At 33.4% G+C, this 23233-nt stretch overlaps 1 protein-coding gene across 6 annotated transcripts in view; it reads right to left on the bottom strand.

Annotated features, from left to right (window-relative positions):
* Positions 1-23233, bottom strand: part of LOC138692622 (zinc finger protein 541) — a 1853746-nt gene that overhangs the window by 1360303 nt on the left and 470210 nt on the right. For 5 of the 6 annotated variants that reach the window (XM_069815669.1, XM_069815666.1, XM_069815664.1 and 2 more), the window contains exon 1: positions 8181-10437. The exons of the other annotated variant lie outside the window; for it this stretch is intronic. In XM_069815669.1, coding sequence (XP_069671770.1) covers positions 8181-8195 — 15 coding nt within the window. In that variant the 5' untranslated portion in view covers positions 8196-10437. Of the gene's footprint in view, positions 1-8180; positions 10438-23233 lie in introns of those variants that run through there. 6 annotated transcript variants of the gene reach the window in all.

The following is a 23233-nucleotide window of genomic DNA, read 5'->3' on the forward strand; positions in this document are numbered from 1 at the left end:
TCCACTGACCTACCGATTTAGTGTTATTTAAATATCCACCCTTCAGAGCACATACACCCAATTCTAGACAGCTTGACATGACAGGCAATGCTCACCTTACACGTTCGGCATATATTTATGAATATATTTTACCCACAATAATCGCACAAAGAAGCTCTGGTCAACAATAATAGCGAAGAGGTAGTCCCATATTGTAACTGCTGCTTCTTTGTTTCGCTTGTGCGTACATCTATCACATTGGCTCTGGGTAATACTGTTATCTAGCGGCGATAGCTTAGACACATCAGTCAAAAATATAGATCACTAAATACTTCGATATGTAACTTAATTATCGGACTCGCCTGTGTATAATGGTAGGAGTAAAACTATTACGATGATGCTTAAGTTCGCATTATATCTCTGCCTGTGATGACCGTTAAATTTCAAGTGGCTTATCTTGGTCGTGGGTTCATCGTATTGAAAATCACGAAAGTGTTTGTTGTCTCTTCTTCCCCCTCACCGCAAATGTAATGCTGCATAGATGTAGAGATATAGCCTAATAAAAGATCTATAGCGTTCTGTTCGTCATCACAACACTGCGTTCTTAGGTGACAGTTTATCGTTTGTCATTTGTTATTTGAAGTGTTGTGCTTGTAAATATGCATTACACTTTGCAGATTTGAGGAAAGTTTGTGTTATTTGTGAGGTAAAGACAATGGAGTGTCAAGTGGAAAAAAAAAGTAACATTTCCGACATATTCTTCTGTTTGGGTTTAATAGAAGAACAAAGACTGGAAAGTATTTGTGCCGTGTACGGGGAGAATGCCGTCGGAGAAAGCACTGAACTTCTGTCGTTTCAACACATAACACCCCATATAAAAGTTAGAGTCCATCCATAGAAGATGATGTTATGCATCTGGTGGGATAAAAAAGGCGTCATGTACTACAAATTGCTTTCCGGCAATGTAATTATAACTCCTAACATTTACTGCCAACAACTCAGACGCCTTGCGGCCACAATTGAAGAAAAACGACCGGGAAGACTGCATCAAGTGCTGCTGCAACACGATAATGCACGCCCGCACTCCATGACGAAAAGAACTATCCAGGCATTTGGTTGGGAGGTGATTCCATATCCCCCCATATTCTCCCGATCTTGATCCCTGAGATTTCTACCTTTTCCATCCCTTATCCAACAATCTTCAAGGAACTCAATTGATAACGAAGATGCTATACAAACTTGGCTTGAAGACTTCTTTAACTCCAAATAGCAGATTTCTTCAGTCGCGGAATCGAAAAACTACCCCAGCATTGGCAGAGAGTCATAGATAATGTAGGAGAATATACGAGTATTACTGATTAATTTACGTCTTCTATTCCATCTCAAAAACTTTTGTCACAACGAAAACACGCTACGAACCATTGCATCAACCTAATATTTATTTCATCAGTGTTTGTATTTCTTTTTTATATTTATATGTGCTATCTGGTAGTATGGAAGAGAAGGCCTTATGGCCTTAATCCTGTCAGATTAAATAAATAAATAAATAAATAAATAAATAAATAAATATTTCCGTTTTAACAAAAATTTGATACTTCTTTCGGTTTCCAAACATCACGAAATACTACAATGGTATAGAAAAATTATAAACTAAAATAAATAGAAGATGTTTCAGAAATGTTAAAGACAGAAACAGATAAGTGTGTAAACATGTAAAAAATAACAAATATATTTATAACTAGGCTAAGTAAATAAAATTGGAAATAGAGAAAAATAGAAATGTAGGAATATAATAGGATGTAAAAATATACATAAAGAAACAGTAAAATCATATGAAAATTTTTAGAAATATGAATAGGCCCAAGTATAGATAAAGAAAATGAAGAATGAACAGATGAATAGAGAAAGCAATATACAAATACCGAAATACATAAATATATAAAAATTGGAATATATGACGATAAGAATATATAAAATAAGTAGACAAGTAGAGATAATCGATAGAGATCAGTAAAGATAAGGAAATAAATAAAGAAGGATAGAAACAGATTAAGATACGAATATGAAAAATAAGATTTAAGGACGAGATGAAAAGAAGTACAGGAAAAATTAGAACAAAATATGGAGGAAAATATAAATACAGCACAAAAATAAAAATATACTGTAGATAAGAAAGACAATGCGATAGAAATAAAAGAATAAAAAGAAAAGAAAAATATACAGTTAGAAATAGATTAAAATACGGAGAAATATATAAAAGATAAAGATAGAAATAGAGGAAGATAAAAATGACCGGCCATGGAAATACAGAAATACAGGAGTATAGGGAAACAGTAATTATTAAATAAATACAGGAGTGTAGAAATATATTGAGGAAGAATAAAGAAAATAGGAAGAAAGCCAACAGGAAAATAATGAAACGTATTGAAATTCCCTTCTATTCTTTCACAATTACAGTATTTTTGTTGTAAATTTTATAATAAATTATATATGCTTTTTTTTTCAATGTAAATTTTCTTTGGTATAATTTCAAAATAGATTACAGAGTAAAAGAAAACACATTGCTAATTTGAATGTGGATCATTTATAGCCAGGCATCTTTCACTGCTGGTTCAGTGTAGATTCACTGTAAATGATTCACACAAGAATGTCTAATGTATTCAATCACGTTGCGCAACCCGTTGCACGATCGCACCTAATTATTTAGAAACTGAAATTTTTTCTATCACACTAACTTGAACCTTGGAGTTAGCATTTACATCTTTCATAATATGTGTAACTGAAATAAACAATTACACTTTCTGCACATGAATTCCTATACATGACTTGTAACATACTGTTCAAATTCCCACCATGGCGATAGATGTACATTTGAATGTTTTATGAACACGGAAAATATATTATAATAGTCAGCTAATTTTTTCCGTCGGTTTTTGTCGTGAGATAAAATCCGTTGAAACTTATATTTGTAAAATAGGTATAATGTGCGAACTATAGAAGTACTTTATAAAGTTTAGATAAAACGGGTTTGATCTCCAGTGTTTACCGGAATGATACTTGAGATGGACAAGATTGGAAGATGAGGGCTTTTCCGGATTTAACCTACCCACTTTCATCAATATGAAAATTTCATTATACTAACACAATCTATTTCTTCCTACACTTCTCTCTTTTTTATACTTCATGTCATCGACAGAATGCTGTTTCAGGTTAGGTAAAAGAATTTCGAAGATGCTGACTGGAGATCACCGACGAGTTTACTTGCTTCTCTGCAAAACATTAAGCTTAATGCTTTAAAGTATTAGAGAACCTAGCTTGCGTAAGGATATTGCACATGTCAGTCTGAGCCGCCTAAGTGGTGTCTCGCTGATGGTAGTAAAATATGTGATATCTGGTGACCGTTAGGAACATTTTCGAGTCATATCTGAGATATTTCTGAGACTGCAATGACACCTGTAGGATCTGACACTAATTTTATTTCTACTTCCAGAAGCTATATACCTGTTCGAAAGGTCTACATATTATCTCCCTTCGTAAATAAAACACATAGACACACACATGACATTACGATAGCAATTTAGGAAGCACTCAGTTCATCCGTCGGTCATAATAAAAAAGGAGTGATATGTGTTGTTCAAATACAAACTCAAGAATGCCAATACAATGAAGGTTACATGTGTCCAGGAAAAAATTCTCGAAAATATTTTTGAAAATATTCTTGTTTCAAAATGTTTCAGGAAACTCTCACTCTAGTTACAAGGGGCATAACAATAACATGTCACTATTTATATGTTATATCTAGATTGTAGCTATATAAAGACGTAGATTAAATTAAATTACTGTTTTATCTAATTTCAATAAAGTTTAATTTATGGATAGGAAAAATTACACATTTTTTTTAAATACGACGAATATTTTAACTAAAGTTTGGGAAATACATAATTTCTTTTTATACACATCGACGCAAAAATTAAAAAGAAATCCTTCAAACCACAGTTCAAAAAATTAAATTTTCTAAATTTGTACGTATTGAATGAAAGATAAAACGAAGTCCAAGTGCGCTACTGTGTTCCATAACAGCAAACCTACCACCAGCTCCACAAAATATTTCACTGTCTTACATGATGTCTCTCCCGTGACGTAGCATCGTGGTCTAAGATATCATGCTTACGGGATGATCAATGGTTCGAATCTTCATGAGCAGGAATTTTTTCATGAAATTTCGGCCAGTATATGGGACCGGTGCCTACCCAGCATCGTGATAAATTTGGGAGACTAAGAAACGTGACGAAATTCGGTTAGGAAAACCAGCTATATAACGGCTGGATAATCATCGTGACCACACGTTATCTCGTTCTATTTGGATGATCGTTCATCTCTGTTGAGGCATGTGGACATGAGGCAAACAGTTGTTTGGTCGGCCTTGTCCCTTCATGGGTTGTTGCGCACGGATTACTTATTATATCATGCTGCATAGGCACATATGTTTGTAGTTCATGATTAGCTGGAAACTTAAATAACAAGTCTAACCTGCTATTCAGTGTTAATATTAGCTGAATTTCTTCAATATCTTACGTATTTAATACCGGCTTACAAACTTTCCCAAGTTCATCATGATCTGCCAAAGATGCATATTTAATGAAGTAAATAAGTTTCTAATTACTATATCCATACATAATCTTGAAGCGTAAAAGTGTAACTAATTTTTTATCCTATTAAATATTCATTTAAACTCTTTCAAAGTTATAAACTGGTAGTTTTATGAAAAGTATTAATATTTATGAGAGCTTCAGAATGATCTCAACATGTAGCTTAGTTTATGAAGCAGGCCGTTTATATGTTAGTTCAAAAAATGTAAGTAAATTAATTTTAATCACTTTTCTTGGAAACTCATTGTACGGGCGTATTTATATGTCCCATAATTGCCTTTGTAATAATATGTAAATTTTAATTAAATTCTAAAAAGCATTGTATTATCTGACAAAACCACAAGTTCATATTTTGTAATCCTGTATAATCAACTACTTTAAAAACGACAGTTGATAAAACTTTTGTCGTTACCGAAACAATAACGCAATTCAATAAATAATATTCTAAATGATTACTTTTAATTGTTATGAACTCTCAACTCCTCTAGTTCTAGAAAAATTGCCTAGAAGATTTATCAAAGATTGGCATTATCAAAAGAATCCAACACATAATCTACTTTCTTTAAATTGTCAACTTCTTAAGTCGTAGAAAACTACCTATGCATTAATGGAAGAGAATCAAGGATTGACGTTAATCGATATAATTATATAAAAAACTAATTCTAAAAGATTTATTAATGATTGACGTCACTGGAATAATAACCATGTCGCAATGAAGTTAACTTTATTCATTAACTACTTTAGTTTCAGAAAATAATTTATGAAATAGCTAACAAAGACTGAAGTTACCGAAAAATAATATATTTCAAGAAACGATCTAGTTAATTAAAATTAGGCTTATTATCTTCTCTAGTTGCAGAGAACTTTTTTCCAGAAGAAACGTCGACTAGCATTATGGAAACAATACCTAATGTAATTCCAATACATAATCTAATTTATTTAAATTATCAGCTCCCCGAGTTACAAGGAATTATTCGAATTTCTGGAAGAGTTATCTCAAAGATTCATGTTATCAAAACAATAATGAAAATAAAAGAAAGAATGTACCGTTGACTCGTCTGGTTGCAAAAAACTATTTTTGGAAATATCTCAATAATACAGAAACTATAATAAAATTTAATAAACCTCAATGCCAAGACACAATCATTATGAAGAATGAACCATAAATAAAGTCGTTAACAAAACTTTTTAACTTCAGATAAAGAATTCTGTGTTCCGTATTTGGGTTTGCTCGCGGAGACAAGAAAAGAAATATTCTATGTAAACGTAACTAGATACCTGTATTTTCAACTTGAGTGACAGATTGGAAGAAAAACTACGATGGTAACAGCATGATAAAAGAATTGGCGTATAAAAACCCTAACAGAATTTGAAATTAGAATAAAATACAAAACTACAACGGCATAAACAGAGCTTAAAATTTTCAATTTTCTATAATCTGAAAATGTCATAATGCTTTATCTTGGATGATAATGATAAAGATGATGATCGTGGTAGTGATTATGATGATGAAGATTATTATTATTATTATTATTATTATTATTATTATTATTATTATTATTATTATTATGAATGATTTTCATAAGTCTAAAAATGTTATAATTTGCTTTGGTGAACATTTCTGAGGACATACTGCAATTTTTTTTATCAATGTTTGAACATACAAAAACAACAATGTATTGCATACATAAGTCAGTATTATAAAATACGGTAATTGTCAGGAACATAAAAGATTTATAGTGAGAAGTAATGGGAACGAGGTATGTGAATACTTTGTGAAATCATTTACAGTATGTTTCAGGAGGAATAGCCTATACAGTACTCCAGGAAATGTTTCAATTAACCCACAACTATTTAATCCATTGTAGCTATGTCCGAAGTTGAGCATTTGTGGAATAAGTACGAGAGACAAACTAGGTCATCCAGCGGTTACATGTGTCGCATGTCATATGTCGCGGCACCAGATCAACAGGGATCATGCAAAGTTAAGTTCACGTTTTATTCTATAGTTTCAACGGAAGTGGCCATCAAAGCCGCCAGATCTCATTCCGAAGAACTTCTTTCTTTAGAATTATATGGAGGTCTTAGTGTATACCACTGCAACTGAAGAAGTATGTTGCAAACAACTTGTGTAAATTACTCGTACATAACGGTTGTTTCTTTATTTTCATCTAAAACTTAGAAATCCAGAGCAATAGTTACTGTATTTAGTAGATATCATACAATTGTGCGTTGTGTCTATTGTACATGAAATGCAAAGTGTGGAATCTATAGGTTTGTAAAGGTAAGCTCAATCATCTGTATTATTAAATGTATTTAATTTGTTACTTAAGTTGATAACCACTGTAAACTGGAGATATTAAAAAACACGAAATGCGTTTTTTTAATTATCGTAATATTAAGGTAAGCGTTCACTACATTGTATCGCACTCCTCGTACGAATCGCACGCAACGGATATTTTAAGTGCAGTGCGTTCACTGTAACGGCTCTACCTCATCGACTCATGGTTTCCCTATCAGCTGTTTATAACATATGACGTACAATATTGACATTGCTGAAAACAGAGCAGTGTTGAGGTTGGATCTATTAATCATGAGTGTTAGCGAATAAGAATTTGTATTGTTTCATGCTTCTTAATTGAAAAGGAAGAAATGAAAGAGGTATTGGTTACATTATATATATCTAAGAAACAGCTTGATTATTGTCGGAATATCTCAAATTATACAATTCTTCGCAATTTCCTACAACCGAAATAAGTTTTCCGTCTTTCATTTTGGCGCGACACTGAACACAGCACAACATAATAGTAACAGATGACCAATTAAAATTGATTTATTAAAGAAGGCCATGATCGCACGCATCGGAAAAGTTGCTCATCCGGATTTACCGAGAGCCGGTGCGTGCGATACGATGTAGTGAACGCGGTTACATAACAATTACAGTAAAGATTGTCATTTTCTTATCCATGGGATTCGTCCGATGAGTGCGATACGATGTATGAACGCTTAACTTCAAGGTTATGTATAAATGTAAAAGCAAATTTATATGCTACACAGTCTCTGTTTTCAATAAATATATCTCCCGTCAAGATCTCTACAATCCTCCAACTTCATAAGTATATCGTTTTAAATAGATGTATTTAATCTAAATATTTTAAATCTTCTAATAGGCCTAAATACGCAATGGAAGAAGTCAAATCTACATCTCCTCTTTACAAATCATGAATTATTTTACTTTCTTTCTACTACACCTAGTACAAAAGGCACACTAATATGGTCATCGTGCTAATATATAAAGTAACATGATGCGAAATTCTCTAACTATAAAATACAAATTTAAGGTAGCCAAGAATCTTTATTTTCATGGAAATGCTGCCTTTAAATAAGAACTTGCAGTATGAGAAATAAATCAGACCACGTCAGGGTAATCCCGCTTGGTTACCGTTTTGTGTGTAAAGTTGCAACTGCCTAAAAAACAAAGTCAATCTGAGACAAGTGCAATGTGCTTCAGAAAATGAAAGTAAAACATAAATAAACTTCAATTTTACTTACAAACCAGCTCAGCATTGTGAAGTAACTGTTGCTGATGACACTTTAGACAGGAAGAATGGGTAAATCCAAGCTGTGGTATCCAGGTGCCTGGAGCTCTAGATATCCGTTTATATTCCACTGCATCTCCCCAACACTTTCAACTAATTGCCTTCATCACATGCTACACACGTTCGCAGGACCTAGCGGACACTGTTGACAATGTCACACCACCACAGATTCCACTCATTATACGCAACTCTGTGCAACTGATTGAAGTTCCCAATAAGCCGGCGAGAGAACACGCTCCGTGCACATCTCACTCACTTCCTTCCAGTAGTATATCGAATAATGCAACTATATCCAATCACTAACAGCTCCAAATCACGAAGACGGATTTGAACAACTTGACATCGCAATTAAAATTGTATTCAACACTTAAGTTATTTCAGGCGATCGCACTCAAAATGTTGCTGGCCAGCACAAAATAACTTCTTTCATTATTTATTTGGATACAAAGTTGTTAAGTTTCCTCTTGAAGAAATAAGGATTAATGTTTTTATAATGGTGTTAAAAAGCAGATGATTTTTGTCTTTTATTGTAACAAGTCGAATTAAAGCTTCCCGAATGTCAGTCAGAAGCTATTCTTCTCACACTTAACTTCCTTCGTTACTTTTTAATTATATAATTAAATGATATCGTACCATTTGCGGTGCCACATAAATATATAATCCTCAATATTTTATTGTAAAATCACAAAAACACACGGGTGTTTAGGTAAAGTGTTTTTAAAGTCTACAGAAGAATTGAGATAACTATTAACTCCAGTTAATGACAATACCACACTGTAAATATTTGTTGAATATAATAAGACAAATAAATAAATAAATATAGATTATATAAAATCAAAGAGATTATAATGTTGACCTGCAACAATTTATTATATTCTCTCGTTTTATAGCTTAATATATTAATATGTTGTACATTACTATCTTGATGTTTCTCATGTTATTTTTATCTTTAAAAAACATGCATTATAAGTTATGACTCTAATGAGACTTAACTAGTAACTTCCCCAATGGAAGGTAGGAAGTTGGAAAGAAAGTTGAAATTTAATAAAAAATGCAGAAGGTGTTATTTGTTGTCCAGCAACTTATGTCTCTTGTAGCATGATGATTTGATTTGTCTTTCACAATAATCTAGAGAGGTAAAATTCTTCTCTTAACACAACAGAACATGTTGAAATTAAATATCGCTGTTGTAACAGTACTTTGAAGTATTTCCAGCCCTAATAAAGTCCTTGTTTCATTGTTTTAATAAAGTTTAAATTAAACTCGTGCTTGGTTCGTAACGGAGGACATCACAGAATAAATGTAAAGCAATAGAAATACGTTTACTCTTTAATGTAAAAACTGTTGACCTGCAACTTTCTTTGTATTGAATTAATTGCAATTTCCACATTTGGAAATCTAATATCACACGAATTCGCTTTTACTTTGATATCTGTAGGTAATTCACTTTAATTTGCCTGTTATCTCTAGCAAAACTTATAGAACAGGCGGGACAGCCGTTGACCTGCAACTTCTGTTCAGAATACAATGTCTTTTGAATTCTATGCAATGGAGTAGGAATAAAGCAATACAAATTAATTGGCCAGCAATTTCTTTTGTATGCACTTCTTTCACAGTTTTTGCGATATGTTTCAGGAATTCTTCACATCGCAATCTTTATAACACTTTTCTATATCGCAAGCTATATTAAGCCTTATATTTTGTATATAGGTCGGAAAAAAACTTTGAAGCAGTTTATTACTTCAAAATCAGTCATTGTCGTTGTTCTCGTCTAGTAGGAAAATTGAACAATTTAAAGTCAAATTTTCAGTTTAAATATATTAAACTGACTAGCAACATGTTTTAACCGGTCTATTCAGCGTTATTTAATGATGGCATTAGAAGTTTATCCAGGAAGTATTTTAATGAGTATATATCAATTTGAAGAGGTTTTATGACGAAACAATCCAGTCTGAAAATAAAACTTATTGCACTGCAATAGTTTTAAAAAAGTATGAAAATAAAAAGTCTATTAAGTTCATATATTGGTACAATGTTTCATTTCGTTCTTGAAATAAACATCTGATTTCTCTTAAAAATAGTTTTTTTTTCTTCTTAGTGTGACTACAGCAGCACTTGTTTCCACGCAGAAAGTTTTTACACACAAACTTGTGAAATGTGACACAGATTATGAAGTCGACCCGCAACTTTAAACGCAATTACTCTGGAACCAAAATTACTGTTTCAGAACAGTCACTCATTTTGGAAAGTAAAGCACAATCCGAAGTTGAACAATGGAAATAAGAAGGTGAGTTGATATATTCACACGTTTTAGTTTTGTTTTATGAATCAAATTTTGATTCATCTGAAAAATATGTTATTGTAAGAGTACTAGATATTTGTATTTCATTTTTTTAAATTAGTTTTCACCCAGAAAAATTGGACAAACATAAACTTCCGAGCGTATGAAGTTGACCTGCAACGACAGTGACTTAAATCAAACACTTTATTACTTCTCTCTACTAAGTTTACAAATATCCTCTAATGTTGAAAAGGGAAGCACAACAACGGAAGTAAGTATTTGGGTTAATACAACCGCACAATTGGTATTTTAGTTTTGTTCTCACATTCAAACTGTTGTTTCTCACGAAAACAGATTTTATTGTAAGATTAATATACGTATATTATATTTTTTCTTCACTGGTGTTCCTAAATGGAGTGTTATCTATAAAGTTGACCCGCAACTTTTGTCACTCAGAATATTATCTCTGTTCACCAGGTTTCAAAATATCCACTCATCCTGCAAGGCGTAGCACAAGCACAGAGTTACACAACGTTCACTTAATGTACTAGCTTGTGGTATCCATTCTTGCGGCATTACACCGCAGTAAAATGATACACGCGGAAGGACGTCAAGGCTGGTAGTCCAACTGTTGCAAGAGGCGACTCAGAAATTCCATAACTGAGGTCCTCTTCAGACGCACGAGGACAGGAGAGCACTAACATTCCATCTTTGCGGATTCAGTATCACATCTCGTGGCGTAGAATTGAATACGTAGCCCACATAGGTTTACAACACACACGTGAGAACACAAGTGCTGCGAGATCTTGCTATGACGACACATCTACCGGAGACGGACTCACACGAAAGCTACACACGCACACATCTCAGAACTGGCGTCCCAGCGGACTGACTAAGAAGCGCAAACGACGTCGCGACGCAACTGGACGCCCACCTGCTTCATCACCATCCTCAGCAGCGACGTCTGCCGTTAACACGGGGAACCGCACCAGACGCGAGTGCAGATTCCTGCAGCGTAACTCGTGCTGTCTGCCTGCCGACAGTTTTAACTTCTCCGCGGCACGTTTTGGGTTCTTCTCACCTGCACACTAGTGGGAATCTAGTGACGTTATATGAGCACACAGACAACTACAGTATCTACTTAACAATCTATCTAACTTTGTAACACACTATTAATATCCTACACACCTAATAACATAACAATCGGCCTATCTATAGTCCGGGTCAGCTTACTTCATACGGTATGGCATAGTTGCGCCCCGCGGTCAATTCGGAGCCCTAGGCATGGTACAGTTGCGCTCCGAAGAAATCAGGTAGCAGAATGGACATGGCATAGTTGCGCCCCGATGGGCATAGTACACACGAAAGTGATTGTCATAAAATAAATAAATTACTTAAAAATATTATAGTGGCAGCTGCATTTTTTAAGAATATCTGTCTATTTTACCGCTTCTGAATTCCTCGATCACGTGGTTTAAAACACAGAGCCTATCGATATCGCTAGTCTATCGATAATCACTGCATAAACAGTAGAAAAAACAGTTAATAAACTACTGCCAACTTCGTGGTGTTCATTTTAATGGTAGGCTATCGATAATCATTGCATAAACAGTAAAGAAACACAGTTAATAAAGTACTGCCAACTTCGTGGTGTTCATTTTAATGGTAGGCTATCGATAATCACTGCATAAACATTAAAAAAAACAGTCAATAAAGTGTTGCCCACTTCATGGTGTTCATTTCAACGGTAGGCTATCGATAATCACTGCATAAACAGTAAAAAAACACTCAATAAAGTTCTGCCAACTTCATAGTGCTCATTTTAATGGTAGGCTATCGATAATCACTGCATAAACAGTAAAAAAAAAAAAAAACAGTTAATAAAGTACTGCCAACTTCATGGTGTTCATTTTAATGGTAGGCTATCGATAATCACTGCATAAACAGTAGAAAAACAGTTAATAAAGTACTACCAACTTCATGGTGTTCATTTTAATGGTAGGCTATCGATAATCACTGCATAAACAGTAAAAAAACAGTCAATAAAGTTCTGCCAACTTCATAGTGCTCATTTTAATGGTAGGCTATCGATAATCACTGCATAAACAGTAGAAAAACAGTTAATAAAGTACTACCAACTTCATGGTGTTCATTTTAATGGTAGGCTATCGATAATCACTGCATAAACAGTAAAAAAACAGTTAATAAAGTACTGCCAACTTCGTGGTGTTCATTTTAATGGTAGGCCATCGATAATCACTGCATAAACAGTAAAAAAACAGTTAATAAAGTACTGCCAACTTCGTGGTGTTCATTTTAATGGTAGGCCATCGATAATCACTGCATAAACAGTAAAAAAAAAAAACCAGTCAATAAAGTGCTGTCAACTTCATGGTGTTCATTTTAACGTATCGATAATGAATATTAAATCGAGTAAGAAATCAATAAATTTGGTTGATTATGAGGCTCGAGTTTCCGTTATGTCTTTTTCTCTACCTATTTCATCGGGGCGCAACTATGCCATGCCCATGTTTTCTACCTGATGGGAACGGGGCGCAACTATGCCCACAAAACAGGGACCCTTTTTTATCTGCTGCATTTTACCTGACAGTGGGCCGCAACCATGCCCTGCCCACTTCATATCCTAAGGTTGAAACCTGACAATTTTTCCTTCATTACTACATATGCTGGTGGATTGTGGTGATTTTCTAGTTTGCAGGTTGAATTTTCTTTTGCCAACTTCGTTTCGAATTTCGATACTGACAAATAGTCTACTACAAATGGTAGTGATTTTGTAATTATTATGTTGGCAGCTGAGACAAATATTGTCGGTACTGGAGTTTCACATAATTAAATTGTACTAGATTTCTGGGCCGGTTACTGGAAGGTAGTAGAATATGAACACATTAATAATGAATTAATCATCATCATCAACCACAGGGATTAGGCCTATTGGCCTGTTCCGTCTTCAAAGTTTATGTCGTCTATCCATCTTGTTCTTGGTCTACCAACATTTCTGTGTCCTCTTGGTTCATAGTTCAGTATTACTTTAGGTAACCGGTCGTCATTCATTCTTCTTATATGTTGGTACCAATTATGTTTTTGTTGTTGTATTTTCTCAGTCAAATTAAACATATTTAGTTGTTCTCGTATATTTTTGTTCTTTTGATGATCTAAAAGAGTGAGACCAGCAACACTTCGAAGGAATTTCATTTCGCTGGATTCAATTTTCTTTTTAGTTGTTCGGTTTATAGACCAATTTTCTGAACCATAGGTTAATAGTGGGACAGCTAACGTTGTATAAAATTTTAGTTGTGTTGAACGTTGTGTTTTATTTTTTAAGGTCCTTCGTATTGTTCCACACATCTGTTGAAATTTACTCATTTTATTTTGACGTCTTGTTCTTTTACGTATGATATATTGCAGCCTAAATAGTTAAAGGAGGATACCTGTTCTATGATTTCATGATTTAAAACTATTTTACATCTTCTGTGATCAACTCCTTCAAATGCCATTGTTTTTGTTTAATGAATTAATTAATATCAATATTAATACTAATACATTATAGTTATTTTATATGTTGCGGTATGGTTATAATTCAAGACTATAGCCAGGTAAGTGTAAATAAATATAACACACTTGGGTGTGATAATGCAGATAGAAATACCATTTCACATTTAATTAATTTCTTTCGTGTTTAGATTTTTATTACAATAATGTCAAAAAGAGTAGAAAGCATGGCAGCGACTCCACCAAGAAAGCGTAAAGCGTACTGCGAGAGTGGGGATAACTTCCCCTACTGGCGTTCTGTTTTTTTTCAGATTTAACCGAAAGAAGATAATGAAGAAGGAATTATGCTCACGGAGACAGCAATTATAACTAGAATAGCAAAATTATTACGAGTAAGTATTCTTAAGCATACATTTTATGGTGATATTCAGTTTTCGGAGTTAGTACTAATAATTTCATGTGGTTAAACAAAATACATTTTTAGGTTAACTCTCGTGAATCAATTGTTCAGTCAAACCAATGAATTTCATATTGGCAGACAAAATACCTAACATGTTGATCCCTTTCTCGTATAGTTTGCTTACGAAAATATGTTACAAATTATTGAATCATTTAGAATTATTTCCAACATGAAGGTAAAGTACGGTAAGCAGATAAGTCATTCAGTACGTAGGATCGTGTGATATCTGGTAACAGTTGGAAACACTGACAAGACGGCAATATTTGCTGTTTAGGAACTGTTCTATGTGACCCTCTCTATACCTAAAAACCAACAAATCAATTTGTCTGTGTACACTCGAATGCATCGATGATCGAAAAGTATAAACAAATGCTACCTACCACATCCCCTCTCCAATGTGCGAGTGGCAGATATTATGTTTCTACTTCAAAAGTCACTTAGTTAAATTAAAATATACTTTTTTATTTTGGAATCGACGCTGAAATATAATTTGTTGTATTTTTTGTTACTCTACATAAAATATTCATGATTAATTATCCCGAAATATGCAGGCAGTAATTCCACCACTGACTTCTTTCCTTTCCACACAACACAAGGCTCGCTGCCAAACATCGTACTGGTTGTTCTTGTGCTCGAGGAAGAAACAGAATTTGTTGCTTATATCTTTCGGCCATCAATGCACATGAAACCTATAGATTGCCACTCGTATCTTGGGGCGGGAGTATGGTGGTGGCATTTGTTTATACGTCCGATCATCAAATCACGTGAGTATACCTGATCTACCTATCTACCAACATACCTATCAGTCAATCCATCTATCTACCTACCAATCTATTCATCTACCTATCGACCTACAGTATTAACCTATTTACAATGCACATACCAATTTATCTATGTAAATAAAAGTATATAATTCAATATTTCAACTTGGTAATATCTACGTACCTAGGTAGCTATCTATAAATATATCAATCTACAGGTATCCTACAAGCAAAACTCAGCTCGAACTCCTCGCGGCGCGCATGCTTATACCTCTCTTATCCCCCTGCAGTAGGCGTGAGAGCATGCTGGGAACGGGAGCATACGTCATCTGCGCGAGATAGTCATACCCGCTGGCTTGTGCGCACTGAGTTTTCCTTGTTGGATGCCTATAATAACCAAACGATATACAATACAATTTAATTAATTAATTTATTTATTTATTTATTCTGGTAGAGTTAAGGCATGAGGTCTTCTCTTACACACTACCAGAAGTGAAATACACAATAAAACAATGACAAAAATAGTAAAGTCATATTAAATATAAAATATACGGTATATGGGGCTCTAAAGAAAAAAAGGGCATAAGTGAGAAAAACGTATAGGCTAATTAAAGGCGCATTTAGCAACATCTGAAACAACATAAAATGTAATAACAAGTGATTATTTTACCAAAAAAGTCCGGTATTTTTGACAGCTTGCTTTTCTTTTGCTTCTAAGAAATAAACCATGCCCTCAAATAATTTGATTATGAGAACTGTTACTATATTTTGTTTATTTATATCAAAATATTTTCATTTTAGGTAGTTGTGTTCAGTGCATTCACGGCTTTGCCACCCGATAGGCTATTACTTGTTTAAATATCCCATTTCTCCCCTCTGAGCGAAAGGCTGTGAGGTGGGAGTTCGCTCATACTTCTCTTCCCTCTTTGAAGAGATTCTCCCACTCGTGCATAACAGAGATACTGAAACTAGCACGTGACGGAACAAGCACGAAGCGACAGTTTCAAATACCCACGAATTTCAAAGTGCACCTCATATTAACAATGAACACGTGATGTATTTTCGCGTTCTTATAATTTCAAGGCAAATATAATTTCAATAAAAATTGATTATACGTATAAATTACGTTTCGTATTTCCTGGGTTTAAAATATGATCATATAATTATAAAAAGCGAATAAACGAAAACCTTATATTCTAAATAAATTAACATGGAAAGCACATACATTTTATTGCGACTTTGAAAATAAAACGAAAAAGTGTGAAAAAGCAATGTATAAAAGAAGTTTTACTGCATATAGGCCAACATATAGCCTACACCTAAGAATCATAACTCTACGGAACTACCGACACTGTATGATTCAGTATATAAATCCCACAAGGGTAGTTACTCTTCCGTAAGGGTTGCTAATATTATTATCAATATTATTATTTTCAAAAGGAAGCTACCCAGGGAAGGCAAGTTTATTCAGTAATTAATAAAATATCAACCTACCCAACTAACTAACAAGTTACAGTAGAATTCCTCGTATCCGGCAACTGCTGTGGGACAAAGCCAGTGCTGGATAACTGATTTTTCCGGATAATTGGAAAATACGATTATAGGTTATGTAAAGACATACTGTACTCCACAAACATTTTTCCCGGGATAAAATTTAGAAATTTTCATATACATGTTTAAAAATAAAGTTTTGAAATACGCACAATATTTATTTTTATTACTGAATAAGGTAATGAACATTAATCAGTTTATAATTATTGTAAAACAGTAATACATAATTGCGTAAAAATACTAAAAGTTTTCGTAACCTTATGACAATTTTAAATGGCGCTCATGTGAGTCATGTGACATGAAGAGCAGTGTAGCCAACGTCGCAAATATGAGAACGAAGTAACGCTCGATGATTTGAGCATAAGAATATTTCACAGTGCTTAGAGGTAATAGCCATGATATTATCACTCGAATGAAATTATTGCGCGCTGTAGGAACAGAGAATTTCACACTTCCCTATTTAGACTCATCTAACACCCCTTCGAAACGGGCGAGTTCAAGTCGTAAATATAAAGATATCGTCTCTGCGCATTGTTTGCAAGGTCCAAGTGACAGTTTATCGATGCTACCCATATACTCCAGGGACATAACGGTTTTTTTTTTGTCTATGTATGTTTTCGCGCGTGAACAATGTAAAGAGTAAACACGATATGCGGCATTTGAAATCCATGAAAACCACTCACATCTTCGTCCGACTCTTCCAGCGCATGAATGACTTTTTTTGGCCCAGCCAAAAGTGCCGTTGTTTTGGTATTGTCGGTTATTTGGGTGCCGGATACGAGGGATTTTACTGTATATAAATCTATCTACCTACTTAAAAATCAGTCCAGCTATGCACCTAGCAATAATCAACTCACCCAAAAATCTAAGAGTGCAGGCCTACTTATCTACGTAACAATTTATCAATTTATCTACCCACATACCTGTCAACCTATTTATGAATAGATACCTGCCCTTTGACCATTTTTCCTCCTGCATTATTTTGAACATTTACAAATAGTGGTCATGTATCCAACAGGGTAACACCCGGTCCCAAAGGAGGGACAATGACATTAATTTTCATTTCAGGACTAGAACTGCGTTCCCTGCATTTGTGTTCATGATCACATCCACTTGCGAATGACTTAATTTATTTTTACAAATTCGCGTTTCAGAAAAAAGCTTAACATTAGAATTATACCGGACGTATTTTTATATATTCATGCTGTGGTCTAACTATGCGTTTGAAAGCGGAACATCTGCTTAGCAGAAACAAGTGATGGATTCAGAAAGCGCACATTAAGCTTGCATATAAAGGAGATTTTAAGAATTAACATAAGAATAAATGTAAATCTTAATAAATCCACTCGACTTGGAGCAAAGATTTCTGTTCTAAAGAAGAAGTTTTTGTCATACATTTTTTAACCTCGGCTAAATCTACATGTAATTTAGTGTAATTTAACTTGTTCTGTCACAATTCGTTATATTTCGTGTATGCGTTAGAAGAATCTGTATTCAGGTCATGTCGTCATCCACGAGCGCAGCGTACTGCGGGAAATGGGATTTCAATACGTTAGCAAACTTAATCGTTTCTCACGAACGACGTCTCCAGCGACATTCACATTACTTCCTGTTAAACCGAGAATTTATAAGAGCTTTTCTATCATTTATCTTGAGTGCAGGATGGAAATAAATTCGATATTATTGTGCTTCGACTTCAAGTTTCTGCTACAGACGTGTGACGCAATTCTAAAACTTCTGTACTTTATACATAGGCTACTTGCATTTAATTGCATAAAAGTTAACTTTAGGACACGAGAAATATTCCCACGAAGACGATACATACTTTCTTATTATAAGTTTTGCGTGTTTGAAAGTAACTGAAATCTGTTATTATAATATAGCGAATAATAATGTTATCTGAAACGTACCATTTTTCATTATATTTAAAAACACATTGCCACATAAATGGAATCATTATTTATGCATATACATTCATTTGATGAATTGCATACAAAAGACATTCTTAATATCACGAAATATAAGATATATGTTTCATTTATAAATTTATTGTATAGTTTAAATACATGTCATTAATTCTGTACAAAAAAAAAAAAAAAAAAAAAAAAAAAACCTTTCATTCATTGTAATAAATTAATATTAATTTTATATTTACTAAAATCGGTAATTAAAAATAATATACATGTTACAATATGATAATTGTTCATAATGAAGATACAAAGAATATTCCTTCCTTTTAAAATCAACAGCAGCATTTTGAAATTAGATCGCTGGAGGTGAAGTTACAAAACTAACGAGTCTGTGAGCTTTCGTCCATGGTCAGCAATAAAGGTTAGTATTAGTAGTATCTAGTATTTATTTATTTAACTTGGTAGAGATAAGGCCGTCAGACCTTCTCTGCCCCTCTACCAGGGGATTAGAACTACAATATGAAGAATAAAATTACAATTATTAATATTAAATTTACAATTACAATTACAATAAAAATCAAAGTACGAAAAGATTACCTGATTAATGAAAGCTAGACAATTTGTCATAGAAGTTAAGAACAAAGAATATTTTTGTATTTACTGAATCACAAATTAAACCTACAAAAACAAAATTCTATAGTGATGAAATTACCGGATATTGAAATATTTTGTGATAGATTGAGAGAACTATTTACAAGAAACCATATCTGAACGAGTCTCAATTACTGACCAAGTGCCTAGTAAGTTTGCGTTTGAATTCAGTTTTATTTCGACAGTCCCTGATGCTAGCAGGTAGCGAATTCCAGAGTCTTGGTAGGGCTATTGTGAAAGAGGAAGGTACGATGAGATGGTATTGTTAGTACTGTTTCATGGCGAGAGCGTGTGTTCAGATTATTGTGGGAAGAAAGGTAAGTGAAGCGAGACGACAGTACGAAGGATTAGAAGAGTTCAAGATTTCGAAGAGAAAGAGAAGTGAATGTAAATTTCTTTTCTTATCTAGTTTAAGCCAACCTATTGCTTCCAGGGATGGGGTACTATGATCATATTTACGAAAATTGCTCACAAAAACGTACACACAAATTATGAGCATGTTGAAGTTTCGTTTTGTTGTCGCTGAAAAGGTCAGTCAGTAAAATATCAGCATAGTCAAAATAGGGAAATACAATCGTCTGCACAAGGGACTTTTTTAAGCAAGAGGGGAGGTGAACATTTATCCTTTTAGCAGGTTTCTGTGATTTGCATGTCACAGTTGAGGTTATTATCCATGTGAATGACAAAAGTTTTTACTGAAGAACTGAAAGGGATATGCACTGTACTTATTTTAACGGGGGAACGTCAAGGAAAGTTCGGAACTCGTGACCAATAATCATTTAATAAAAAAAAGTTCTTTCGGTTACCTGCACGTAGCGTGGTATTTTGTGACGACTCTCGTATAGTGGAGGCAATATAACTTAACGAAAATCACAACGGAGATTAGAAATAAGTCTGCATATAACAAATTTTATAAGCAATAGTTTGTCTCATTTCTTTATCAGTTTATTCCACATAAGACACAAATCAAGAGGAACGTAACTGAATTTCATTTGGAGAGAATCGTCACAATTTGGTTGATGATTCAAATGAAGAACTATTAGCATTTTATAAACATTACTATCACAACTGAGACTAAAGAAAATTGTAAAAATGGGAAGAGTATCTTTCAATAATGAATGAATCAATGATTTTTTTAACTAGTCTGCAATGTAATAGCATATCCAAGAACAAGTTGGACGACTTAAAATTTGAAACAGATAAAGTTAACATGTACACGAGTGAAATACCGAGTGTCAATGAGAAACGCCAAGTGGCGTTTGCGTTCTCGGTGAACGTCTAAACAGATGTTAGCACTTTCAAGATCTCGCACTCGGCACAAGTGACATTCAATGTTGTGCAGCCATCAGAAAGATGAAGCTCACCTTTACTTTCTGGCCGACTGCACACATATAACATATCTGATGTTCCATATTGTGAATAGACTTCCGAGGGTATTAGATAATTTTGAATATTACTTCTACTCCTGTTTAAATTTAGACATTTATATGTTCAACGAGATGACTTCCGTTGTACAAAGTAGCTAGAATGGTCGTAGTAAGTAAGAGATAGCTCATTGATCCCATTTATACTTTTTCGGCAAGCCAGGTGTAACAGAATAGACCGACATAATATCTTCATGTATATTATTCTGATGACAGAATCTTTAAAGAATTCCGAATCCTTTTTAAATTTTAAGTACCAACACACTGTTGAACACACAAAATTATTTTTTCTTAAAAAATATACGTTAATGATAAATATACAGTTTGGGAGGGGCATACGTGAAAATATTTTGATATTTATTTAATAAAAATGCAAGTGAAATAACGCTCTGTTTACTTTTTTTCCTTACCTTTATAGTTTTTTCATAAATGTGTCACGTATTTTACGATGTTATGTTTCATGAATGGTAGCCTGTCAGTTTAGACTATATGCACGTCTTTCGATATCATTATTATACTCCAGAATAAACAGTTAAACAGTTCTGATTAACATGGAGAAAACCGCATCCAGATATCGTGTCTCAATAATTTATTTACATTTGAATTTGTAGAGGTTTCATGTGGACACTCTGTATATATACTTGAGATGCATGCAACACACAACATATAGAAACAAATACTGATAAGCGTTCGTGATGCAACACAATGAGACTATAAGATGGTAATTGTAATTACTTTGTATTTATTCAACGAACCTTCAAACTATTCAATCTTCTCAGTCGGTGAAAATATGGCCAAAAATAATGAAAACATTATAGAATTAGAAGGAAGGAGAGAAAAGAAGTAATGATTTGCAGCCATTTTCACTTTCCATGTTTTTCATAGGTCTTGTTCTGTTTAGGTACAATCATTCTTTCCTTAAAAATGTATCACTTTCCTGCACTGCCTTGAAGCTAAAATATTTTTATCCAATCAAACTTCGACGTGACGTATGAACGACGCGTATTTTTTTATAATTTTCTTCGCTTACTTCATTATTACTGCCATAGCGTGTTGAGAACCTGCTTAGCCATTCTCTGTAACTCTAAACTTCATAGGACTTGCCGGGAATCGAAATCCTGTCCTTTGAGTAAAATCTATAAACTATCTTCGATACTACTTACCTATTAGAGTTCTACGAAATGTTTATTTGGCCATTATTCAGTCTATCATTCAATATGGTATAATTGTTTGGGGTGGAAGTACAAAAATTAATCTTAGTCCGTTAAATTTACTACAAAAACGAATAATTAAAATTTGTTTGAAGAAACGTTTCGATTATCCAACTAAATTAATTTATTCTGAATTTCATGTATTTAATATTGAACAAATTTATAAGTATACGCTGTTAAAATTTTATCATAAAAATCTTAAGAAGTTTGTATTACAAACACACAATTACGACACAAGACGAAATATTAATTCAACATTAGTAGAACCTAAATGTCTCACATCTGCTGGTCTAAAGCATAGCATAAATTTTGGCCCTCGGTTGTACAATGTTTTAACTAAATTACACCCAGAACTTCTAACATGTAACCCACTAACATATAACAAGAAAATTAGAAACGTGTTAATATCTTCAATTTGATTAAATAAATTTATAGCCTATGTGTATGAATTAATCAACCTATATTATATTTGTATTCTATAATTTTGAAATATATATTAGTCCTACTTTTCACGTGCGATATTTTTCTTCTCTAGTGTTAATATTATATTATATAATTCCATTGCCGCTGTAATTATATTTTAGTTCCTATTTTATTTTACTTATTTATTTTTATTATTATTATTTTTATTTTAATATTATATCTGAACTGCGATCGAGCACGAGCGCTGCTCATTCGGTCTCAAATTTTGTTAATACTACTGTATCTTTTTTTATATAGCTTGTATTATTTTATTTCTATTTCTCTTCTTTGTTTTGTATTTATATTTTTTATTCTGTATATTTAAATTTAAATAAATACATTTAAATAAATAAATAAATAAAGTAAATGTAAGGTATCTGACTTATACGAATAATTAGAACCATTAAGAAACTGAAATACCTAATTGTGTGCCATAATCAAAGAGTAAGACTTCTGAAGTCGTTTATATTCTTTAGAAAAGCACTTAAATAAAAAAACGAATTCTTAAGTAAAACTGATCCAAACAATGCATTAAAATTTAATATTCCGAATTGTTAGCCTTTAAAATATTTTACGACAATCACACTTAGTTGAAACGCATGTCACATTTACTTGAAATGAATGAAAACAAGTCTACAACTTTATGAACACTTGCGTACAAACACATTTGTACACACACACATACACTCGCTCATTCACACACGTCACACGTACGCTTTTAAGCGGTCTCCTTGAGTTTCAGAAACTCATTTGCACGCATAATAGGAAACGAGGTTTCCACGCAT

Source organism: Periplaneta americana, chromosome 17 (assembly GCF_040183065.1).
Source record: "Periplaneta americana isolate PAMFEO1 chromosome 17, P.americana_PAMFEO1_priV1, whole genome shotgun sequence".
Classification (NCBI taxonomy): domain Eukaryota; kingdom Metazoa; phylum Arthropoda; class Insecta; order Blattodea; family Blattidae; genus Periplaneta; species Periplaneta americana.